General features: G+C 48.1%; 1 protein-coding gene across 1 annotated transcript; it reads left to right on the top strand.

Annotated features, from left to right (window-relative positions):
• Window positions 1-4754: 4754 nt before the first annotated feature.
• Window positions 4755-10338, top strand: LOC119363149 (formin-like protein 13). The gene is made up of 4 exons (XM_037628460.1): window positions 4755-6005; window positions 6099-6298; window positions 8732-8970; window positions 9260-10338. Exons 1-4 carry the CDS (start codon window positions 4903-4905, stop codon window positions 10058-10060), a joined length of 2343 nt encoding a protein of 780 aa, XP_037484357.1. The 5' UTR covers window positions 4755-4902; the 3' UTR covers window positions 10061-10338.
• The last annotated feature ends 844 nt before the right edge of the window (window positions 10339-11182 follow it).

Here is an 11182-nt window from a genome sequence, read left to right as displayed (position 1 = left end):
GTCTAACACACATAGTTCCAATGAAGCGGAGAAACAACTTCATGGTTTTTTTAGTGGAAGTGTTGCCATTTGTTTAGACATGGAATATAGTATTTATGGGGAGGAGAGATGGGTTGTATTAGGCTTTGAGCTGAAGTCTGAATTATAGTTGTTCAGATGAAACCTAGTAATCTATTTTTATGGGCTTCAGTATTGAAGTATTTAGGCCGCACCAAATTAATGTAATACTCCCTTTGTCCCATATAATATAGGAGAAATTTTCTTATTTAACGCTGTCTTAAAACTTGTTGCCCTATTTGACACTCAATTTTTTTCCTTCCTTATTTAACACCAAGCCTAAATTTTAGGCCCTTTATGACACTTCCGTCCCTTTTAAGCCATAACGGTGTTAAATAACACATGAAAAGACTTATTTGCCCTTCATGTGATAATTGATCAAAAATTTATATGTATGTGTATCCGTCAGTCTCATTTTGTGTTGGCCTTTATCCCAATCTCGACCTCGACCTTGATGGCGTTGTAGACGAGTGTTTTCCGTGGTACAGGTGTACAAGGCTAGCTCGAGTACTTTCCAAGGGTTCCGTTAAGACGCAACACAATAGATGAAGTTAGCTAGCAGCTTGATGAATTCTATGTTCGCTGGCTAGCTAATCAAGCTAGCGATACCCGTAAAAAAGCATGTTACCGTTACTATCTCCGCGACAACACAAACACACGAGGCGATTGATGGCCACGGGACCATGTCGTTCCTATCTATATTCTTTTTTCAATCTGAACCCATCCACTGTTACAAAAGGACTGGGTATATGCATATATCCACTAGGCTACACCTAGCAATAGCTGTGTACGTGCGTGTACAAGCACTGCCTTTTCACAAACAAAAAAATGTACAAGCACTGACTACGATTTTAACGTACTGACTTGTTGTATACTGTCCCATGTACCGGCTACCCTGCTGACCTAAAGCTAAACTACCACGTAAAATTTTGGTCACCTATCACATGAGTGGCACATAGGTCTTTTCAGGTATCATTTAACACTGCTAAGGCTTAAAATGAACGAAAGTGTCATAAAGGACATAAAATTTAGAGACTGTGTTAAGTTTTTCTGTCAAATAGGGAAACAAAATTTAAAACATTGTTATATAAGGAATTTTCTCTAAAATATAGTGCACAATGATTTAGAAAGTCAAACGTTGCAATGTTTGACCAAGTCTATAGAGAAATTTATCAATTTCTATAATACTCCATCCATTCACAAATACAAAATGTTCTAACTTTTTTCATAATTGGATTACATAAACATGTTTTAGTGTGGTTGTTCACTCATTTCAGTTTGTAAGTAGTCCATATTGAAATATCTCAAACATGTTATACTCTCTCTGTTTTTGTATACCTGTTTTTCATGTCAAACTTTGACTTGTACTTTAGTCAACAAAATGTGGGTTCTATGTCATTAGAAATATATCATTGCGAAGTTGCTTGAAATGTGCATCCGATGATATACTTTTTGTGGCATGTACTCATATTTTGTTGGTAAATTAATGATCGAAGTTAGACATAAAAATATGAAGCAGTGTTGTATTAAAAGACGGTGAGAGTAACCGTGAACGGAGGTAGTACCAAATATACATTGTGTGAAAATATATTTCGTGATGAATCTAATGATAAAGATTTAGTATTCTAAATTTTCACTTTTTTTTTCTGAAAACTTGGTCAAAGTTTATATAGTTTGACTTTAAAATGGTCTACGAGTATTGTGGGACGGAGAAAACATATTATAAGCATTCACTAGTAAAAAAAATGTTATGCAAAATGCTTGTGGGGGGCATGGCCCCAATAACCCTCACTGGATCCGCCCATCGGCCCATGGTCCCTGCTCCATGCAGTATGCTGCTACAAAGGTTCACGGTACATGCTAGTACAAGTATACATATATTATGGTACATACAAATACCCTTGCCATCCACGTACCACTTGTAGCAAAGCTGCCTAGACTGCTATAAAAGCAAGGCATCGATGCCAAACAACCACATCTCGAGCAATAGTTTACCGTGTGATTGCGTCCCCACTAATGCATGTCGACGAAGCTACATCTACAGCACATTCTAACCAGTCGATGCACCCGCTGCCATGATGATAGTCACTGGACCGAATGAATGTAGAACAGTAGAAGTATATGAAGACGTCGGCAACGCATCCTAGGCTTGTAGGCTCCCATCTGACGCAGCGTTTGTAGTAGCAGAGCAGAGCACAGCACAGCATGGACCGCGAAGCATACAAGGCCAAGAGCCCGGAGGTCCAAGAATCTCCTCCTGCGGTGCTCTGAGGCGCGGCGCGACACCCACTGTCGGCGCAACCCAACTGTTGCTCTCTACCGCCTGGGCCTTCAGGTGAACGCCCAGCCGGCTAGCCGCCGCCCGCTCGGCGCCAACACGGTGGCATGTATGGTACGGAGCATGGACCAAAACTGCCGCCTTCCACTGGCCATCCTTCCCCACGGCAGAAGCCAACAAATCGGCAGGTTAGCCGGTGGCCCACGAAAGCTTTGATCAACATGAGCGGGCGACAGACCAAACGAAACGATCGCGATCCGCCCGTGCTCTTCTACTCACTCCTAGCAACCCAAGCCAATTGGCACGGCTCCGTTCCGTTTTCGTTGCACACACGCGGGCAACACGCACCAAACGGAGCCACTGATGTCTGTCCGTCTCTAAAGTCTAAACGGCTAGCTTAGCTTAGGTAGAGCTATATAGCTACGGGGCGATGGGCTTTCCAGGCGGTCATTATGCTTTGCTTCAGAGGGCGTGCATACCATACATAGCCGCAGCGCATACTGAAAGGAACTGGACGGGAAAGAAGGCTGAAGCGGACAAAAGCGCTCGTGTCAAAAGCTCAATGAATAAAACCGGAAAGTCCCGTCAGCCTTTGCTTGCTAGATGAGGTAGTACATGTGGGAATATATTTCATATTCTCACATGGACGGTACCGCGAAGATGGCTGCATCAGTACGTCTTGATGGCCGTCCCATATATAGTATGGGTCTGTCTAGGACACATTTAGATGTGACATAATTATATCACATATGACATTGTCTTCACTATGTTTGTGGTCTAATTTTTTGCCCCAACTTTCTTTTTTTTTGCTTGTTGCCGCGTTATTTGTGGGAGCTTGCACGTGACATCCTTAGAAAACATCTATTCTAGATGTGAATTAGACAAACTGATACAGTATTGTACTTTTTTCCGATAGGGTGTGGTTAGGACTCATCTAGATGTGACATAACACATCTAAGTATGACATCACACAAAATCAGCAAAAAATAAAATCAAAAACATTTTATACAAATTTTGAAGCCTCTTATTATGTGGTGACCTACTTAGATGTGACTTCCTTACAAAACATCTAGATGTGAATTAGTCATTTTGTTTCCGATAAGATATAAAGTATATTGTACTCGAATGTACTCTGCCGAAATCATTCGACGACTCCACTTTTTGTCAGCACTGGTGAGCTATAGTACCGGGAGTTTCAGTCAGATCCCTGCACATCTTCCGCCGGGGAAACTGAGCCGCCCCTACGTTTTTTCCGGGACGGTTTTGGTCATGCTGCCAGCCTGACAACTTCATGCCATGTCCGTCCGTCCCCACAGTCGGTGGTTGCAATGGAAGCTCCCAAGCAGCCGCGAATCTCGGCAAGATCCAATGATCCCCGGCCACGACCAGTGTGCTGTTCTAGGCTTGTACTCCCTCCGTTCCGAATTACTTGTCTTGGATTTCTCTAGATACAGATTTATCTAGACTCATTTTAGTGATAGATACATCCGTATCTAGACAAATCCAAGACAAGTAATTCGGAAAGCCCGTCCCCGCCTTTTCCTCCGCTCGCTGTTCTGCTGGAGACGGCACTGTTGGCCAGCGTCCCATTACTGTTCGCGATATGTTCAGATTCGACACTGACGAAATGCGATCCTCATCGTATCTTTCTCTTCCACGCCCGCAAATCCCACGTACTAGTATACCTCCAGATTCGACCGGCGATCTACCAAACGGGAGTTGAATTCCTCTCCTCTTTTTCCTTCCGCCGCGTGCGAAATCTCTCCGCGGCGCGCCACGTCGTCGTCGCCGCTTCCCGACAGGCCCTGCCAGTTAAACTCACTGACTGACAGCCACGCGCCAACAGTGCACCACCACCGCATGAGGTGGAAGAAAAACGAGGCCGGGCAAGAACAAAATTTCTTTTCTTCTTTCCCGATTGATTGATAGACACAGGAACAAATTCAGATATCACGTCGTTTCATCCCCCAACCTGGCTCGTGTAGTCACCCCGTGGGGCCCGCGAGCGGTCTGGTCCGAAGTCTGAACCCGCTCGCGTACGAACACGCCAACAGCTTCAGCTCTCCATTTACTTTCTACTACCAGCTTCTTCTTCTACTACTACTACACTGGCCAGGCGAGGCCGCGACGACTGCCAGCCGGGACGCTGACGCGTCATTGGCTCCCCATTCATTGCGCTTCCGTGTGACCACCTGGTTCAACACGCCGAAATGGCGGGTCGCTCGCTCGCTCCCTCGTTCCTCACCTGATTTCACAGCAGCTACTAGTAGTATTCCTCCTGCGATCGTCGCAGCCCAGCTTCGTCGCGCCTGTCTCCTCGCTGACTCGCGGGGCCCACGCGAGGCCGGGACCCGGAGGTCAGCGAGGCGAGATCCGGGAGAAAGCGAGCCTTGCCTGCATCACACGCCGTCGCCGCTATCGGCCAGCCTCACTCCCCCCCTTCCTTCTCCCCCTTCTACTACAAAGAGAACGAAACTGAAGCAGCGACGCGGAAAAAGGTTTCGAAAATTAGAATCCATGGGAATTTAGAATTATTACAGGGTTTCGAACTCTCCGCGGCTGCGCCCATGGGAACGAGGCTGGGTGCGCGCGCGGTGTTCGCTCTGGTGCTGTGCGAGCTGCTGCTGCTGTCGCCGTCGGCGGCGGCCGACGGCGGCCTGCCGCGGCGGTCGCTGCACCAGCCCTTCTTCCCGATCGGATGGTCCCCGCCGCCTCCGGCGTCTGCGGCGCCGCCGCCGCCGGCTGCCGCTGCGGCCGCGACCTCGAGCCCCGCGCGGTCCTCGCCCAGCGTCACCAACATCGTCGCGATCGCGCTCACCGCGGGCCTCGTCGCGCTCGCGGTCGTCTCCTACTCCTGCGTCCTCCTGTGGCGCCGCGTCGCGGAAGGCGCGGAGGACGACCGTGCCGCCGCGAAGCCGGCGGGGGCCCTTGCCGCGAGAATTCCGAGTGATGCCGGAAGCAGCGCCCGGCACCAGGCGTCGCCGCCGCCCAGCTCCACGGCGTCGGACGCGATATACCTGGACCCTCTCACGGCGGTGATGGAGGTGCGCCACCACCGGTCCAGCCCTGACCTGCGCCCTCTCCAGCTGCAGAAGCAGCCGAGCCCTGACCTCCGCCCGCTGCCGCCGCTGAAACGGATGGGCGCACAGCCGACGCCGCCGCCCGCGGCCACGCCGCCTATGACCGGCACGGAGTGCTCCTCCTCCGACGAGGACCAGGCAACGTTTTACACCGCGCGGAAGACCAACATGTCTTCATTCAGCCGGAGCACGAGCCAGCGCAGCACCATTCTGGAGCATGCAGTGCCGCCGCCCGTGGCGCCTCCACCTGCTCCCGCGCCGGTGCCGGTGCCGCCGCCGCCCGCTCCAGCGCTCGCGGCGCCGCCACCGCAAGCGAATCGCCTACGGCCTCCTCGTCCGCCGCCGTTGCCGCGGCAGAGACTGCTGCGGCCGATGCCCGCCGAGTCGCCCCCTCCTGCCGCCCTGGCAAATTTAGCGCTGACCAGTCCCCCTGAAACCTCTGTCCAAGACAGAGAAGCCGGGAGCTCTGCCGTCCAGCCGGACGGAAGCACCCGGCCGCCCAGCCTGAAACCGCTGCACTGGGACAAGCTCCGGGCCATCTCCGGCCGCACCACAGTCTGGGACCAGGTCAAGAATTCCGACTCATTCCGGTACGCCCCTCTGCCATTCCTGTTTCCACAGTATCTCGGCGACCGAGCTGTTTTCTCACCGAGCTGTTGTCAATCGTGTGGTGATATTTACAGCGTGGATGAGGCGGCAATGGAGAACTTGTTCCCCCAAAACAGCGCCGCCGCCGCGGCGAATTCCGGTCAGACGGCAGCGAGAGGAGGTCCAGGGAAGCAGCACAGCCGGCTGCTCGACCCAAAGAGGCTGCAGAACGTGGCTATCATGCTCAAGGCGCTCAATGTGACCGCGGACGAGGTGATCAGAACACTCATGCACGGTGAGTTTGCACCCTCTTATTTCTACTTCCCGTTTGTTCAGGTCCCCTACCACAACTGTCCTTGTGGCGTTTGCAATTCTGTCTTCTGTTCTCTTCTTGTGCAATTCCGGTGGCCACATGCCATGCCAGTGCATGAGTACAATCTAGTTATTGCTGAACCAAGTACATTCAGCAACTTGGCAAATGATTGGAGACCACTGGTTGGTCCACAATGCCAAGTCCCATACCAGTGCTACATAAGAGGGTTGCAAAGGATTGATTGGAAATTTTTCACCCTGACAGGTTTACTTGAATTGGTAAAACTTTCGCATTCAGAATATAACCGGTGTTACGATTAAGCTGGTCCCGTGTTTTCTTTCTTCCAAATGGTGATCAGGAAACTTACTAGATACATGAACTGCAAGCCATTGTTGTGTTCATCGGTTATAAGAAGGTCCGCGTCACACGTTTCACATGCCTCATCAAACCGTTTTCTAGTCATATGTTTCACACAGGAATTTTGCGCTCGAATTGGCGAAACACGTCACCATGTTCACCAAATACGCATATACTATACCTTGAAACCCGTATAATTATCGGGCATGAGCAATCCAGCGGTTGTCGTGTTGCTCACCTAACTAATATACATTCCTAACATACCGGGGAATCCTTCCCACTTCCCTACATGACACCTTTTCTTTTATTTTGATGTGAGCCGATAGTGAAGGCTCCTATACTTGTCCTGCCTTTTGACCTCAATTGTCACATTCAAGATTTTTTCTTGGGTGGGATGTTGCTTTCACGATCAGATCGTCTGGATGCAGTGCGTTCCAACAAGGATCATTCTTGCATTTATAAGCTTATGTTGGTGGATAGTTGAGTTTCCAGAGCTGAGGGCCTGGACCGCGGCACGCATCTGACCAATGAAACGCATAATTTTTCTTTCTTCTGTGGTTAAGTCTTGATTAGTTAGTGTGGATATCTTTGTGAACAATCAGTGATATATCATCATTGCTCATGTCAATTTAGGCAATAGTAAGATTGTGCGTCAGATTAGGACATGTATTGGAGAGGAGATCTGCATCTTTTGACAAGACACAAGTGCTTTACCTTTACCTTGGGATATATGATGTGTATATTTTCGATTTGGTATCACATACAGTTACCATTATTAATTGTTTCATGTGAATGAGGTGTCAGCTGCTTTGAATTTCTGCATTTTTTTAACGTACAAAGTTAGAAGTCATTCCCTGCTAATTTTGATTTGTCCCTTCATTGAAGAATTTTTTTTCTCAGATTATTCATCACTTCTTGTCAACTTTTCTCTTTTATTTTCTCTCGAGAAACACTATTCTCTTGTATTGTGTCGGAGAAGCATCATTTTCGTTATTGTCCTTTAGGGATATTATTGAATGCTAAATCTATTGGAATATTATTGCATACTTAATCTGTTGCCGGTGGAAAATCTCGTTTGATCCTCTCAAATTTTTGTTTCGTAGATTGCAATTAGTTTGATGAAATATAAAATATAATTATGAGGTTATTTCTTTGGACAATAGTACATATGAGTTGTCGGGATATGATCACTGCTCAATTTGTCGTTTGGTAGAAGTAGCATACATTTTCCAGGATTTTAGTGGGAGGTCCTTTGGCCATGCACACCTTCAGACATATTCAGCCCCATAGCTGGTTCTGAAAGTGACTGGTGTATTATGAGTTACATCGCTAGTTTGTGTATCGTTGTTATGAGGTGTCTTCCGTGTGTCTATTACATCAACTAGAAAGATTAGCAAGGCGCTGTTAAGAGCCGGGAGCTTATTTTGTTAGAGAGAACCTTCTGTAGAAAAGGATAATGCTGTGGGTGACATTGTAGTGGGCCTATTACTCTGTTTTTGTTTTGGTTATGATGCCACTTGGAAACATTCATTAGCTTATTTTGTTTTCGCAATGACGTTATCTATGAATGTTTGATCCAACAAACTTTTTTCTACAACCTTTTTTTATTGTGCTCAACCAACATATCTCATCTGTACATTTATCATAAATCCAGCTTTCAAGAATACTGTTCACTCTTTACAGCATCGAATATATATAACTCATGTGCTACATGACACAATAGAAAGTTCAGTACTACTTGTGTAATATAGTATAACGCTTTGATATTTTAATGTTGTATTAAAGGTGTGACTTTTCATTAGAAAGAAAAGAGATGGACAGCAATGTTCAGACTTCAGACTGCATTCATGATCCCCCTTTTGGCAATGCATTTTTTTTCCTGTTTCAGTTGTTGACATAAATACTAAAATGGTAAATCCTCCTTCTGGCATGTTGTTTAAATCAGGAAGTCAAGTCCACCTGAAATTAATTATTTTTTATATTTTTAATGTTTGAAGTTTGTTTTATTGACCCTTTGGCTATCTGAATTATGACAGTTTTGACTCCATGAATAAACAGGAAATCTGGAAGATAAGCCTGAGTTGTATGAAACACTAGCTAAGATGGCACCAACAAAAGAAGAAGAGTTAAAGCTGAAAGATTACAGCGGTGACTTATCAATAATTGATCCAGCAGAGCGCTTTCTAAAAGATGTCCTTAATGTTCCTTTTGCCTTCAAGAGAGTGGATGCAATGCTTTACAGAGCAAACTTTGATGCTGAAGTGAATTATTTAAGGAAATCTTTTGGAACTATGGAGGTAACTAGCTTATGATGAATTGATGATTACATCTTATAATTTGCATTTTACAGTACTTCCTCTTATATTTTCTTTTTGTTAGATAAATCAATCATAAATGCTTCATGCTTCACAAAGTAAACATCTGGCAATACTCTTTGTTGAAGTTCATCCTTTATTAAGTTCTGTTTGTCTTAGGATCCGTACCAGTTTGTGTCTCGAAGTACTTCACTGTGTTGTGCCAGATCCTTCTTAAATTCTATTACGGACGTTACGAATATTCAGGCCAATGTCAAATATGCATTTTCAGGCAGCTTGTTCAGACCTAAGAAGCAGCAATCTATTCTTGAAGTTGCTGGACGCTGTTCTCAAGACTGGGAACCGCATGAACGACGGTACCAATCGAGGCGAGGCGAGGGCCTTCAAACTCGACACGCTTCTAAAGCTCGCCGACATCAAGTCGACCGACGGTAAAACGACACTGCTCCACTTCGTGGTTCAAGAGATCATCCGGTCAGAAGGCTTCGACTCCGACCAAGCAGAAAGCAATCCTGGCACTGGCAGTGCCAGCAAAGAACGGTTCAAGAAGGACGGCCTGAAAGTGCTGGCAGGGCTCAGCAGCGAGCTCTCAAACGTGAGGAAGGCGGCCACGCTGGAGATGGACACGCTGAGCGGCAACCTGCTGAGGCTCGCGACCGACCTCGAGAAAGTGAGGCTGGTCTTGCAGCTCAGGGAGACGTGTGCCCGTCAGGAAAGCTCCGGCGCGAAGTTCTTCGAGTCGATGGATGTTTTCCTCAGAAGGGCGCAGGCGGAGATCGGGAGCATGAAGGTGGCGGAGAGGAGCGCATTGCAGCGCGTGAAGGAGACCACGCAGTACTTCCATGGCGATGGCAACATGGAGGAGCCTTCTCAGCCTCTGAGGGTGTTCATGGTGGTGACAGAGTTCCTGTTGATACTGGACCGTGTGTGCCGGGACGTCGGCAGGACGCCGGAGCGGGTGATGATGGGGTCCGGTAAGTCGTTCCGCGTCAGCGCCGGCACCTCGTTGCCGCCTCGCCGGTATGAGACGCGGCCGCTTAGCTCGTCCGACGAGGACAGCTCGTCGTCGTAGAGCAGCAGCTTAGAGGAATGTTCCCTCTTTTTTTGGGTGCACAGGATAGTGCTAGTGGAGATTTTGAGGGCGGTGATTCTTGCAGGGTCGTTTATGTGTGACGATCACCCTCAGGTTAAAAATATAGCTGTAGTACTCCAAAGAAGGGGCCGTTACTTTACTGTGTAATAGTAGTACTAGATGTCTACAAAGGTTAAAAATATAGCTGTACAAAGACAAGTTTTTCTTGATTCTTACATATATGGGGGGAATGGGAAATTGTTCAGCTCACCATGTTATTACCTGTCTCGTTGCTTCCCTTTGTGTAGTTCTCAGTAGTCTGCACAGGATAGAGTGGACAGTGAAATGCGCCATTGGTCCAGCAACTCAAACAGAATGAATGAACTAGCCATGGTTGCATAAGTGTGTTTCTGAATCCGCTGATCAGGTGAAGTTTCAGACAAACACTGTAGAAAGAAAGTTCAGCTTTGAAACAATTTACTAAGCCGTCTTTGCAGATCGACCCAAATCGTGGAGGTGGAGCTACCTGCAGCCTCTGCATGATCAGGTCGCTGAGGTTGAGGTTGGGGGGTTGCTGGACGAGGGACCGATAGGTAGGTACGATGGGAATTCTGGTGTACCAAAAGCAGAGGAATACCACTACCAAAGCTATGACAAGGAGGAGAAAAAGGAAGCAGTAGACAGGCCGGGCAGGAAGTAAAGTGCTTGCCGGTGATGGGCACGAAAAAGAGGCCATGGGGTGGGAGATGGCGACGCCAAAGTGATGATTCCCGTCGTAGCAGCATGTCTCTCGCGAACGCTCCCCAGCTCCTGCGACGCGTCGCTCCGGCGCCCGCAGCCACCCAAGCCGCCGCCGCCAGCTTCGCCCCAGGCCCGCCCTCCTCAACCTCGCCGGCCTTTCCTCCCGGTATCCCCTCCCCGAGGTTCGCCCGCGAGGCGCTGGTGCGGTCGCTCTTTCCGCAGCTCTCCCAGGCGGCGCCAGATCCAGCCTCGCCGCTCAGGTTGGCTGCTGGATCCAGCTCCCCCTTTGTCCTGGATTCGCCGCCGATGGAGAATCCATGCGATTCTGCTGCTGCCTCGGTTGTGCCGGCTGCCGTTCCTAGGGTCAGCTTCGCCATCAAT

This window comes from Triticum dicoccoides, chromosome 2B (genome assembly GCF_002162155.2).
Source record: "Triticum dicoccoides isolate Atlit2015 ecotype Zavitan chromosome 2B, WEW_v2.0, whole genome shotgun sequence".
Classification (NCBI taxonomy): domain Eukaryota; kingdom Viridiplantae; phylum Streptophyta; class Magnoliopsida; order Poales; family Poaceae; genus Triticum; species Triticum dicoccoides.
This window is presented reverse-complemented; position numbering and strand designations above follow the sequence as displayed.

Excerpts from the sequence above, each read along its gene's own strand:
- LOC119363149 (XM_037628460.1), top strand. The coding sequence starts at position 4,903 with ATGGGAACGAGGCTGGGTGCGCGCGCGGTGTTCGCTCTGGTGCTGTGC. Across the intron at positions 6,006-6,098 it reads AAGAATTCCGACTCATTCCG|CGTGGATGAGGCGGCAATGG; the intron begins GTACGCCCCTCT and ends TGATATTTACAG. Across the intron at positions 6,299-8,731 it reads GATCAGAACACTCATGCACG|GAAATCTGGAAGATAAGCCT; the intron begins GTGAGTTTGCAC and ends ATGAATAAACAG.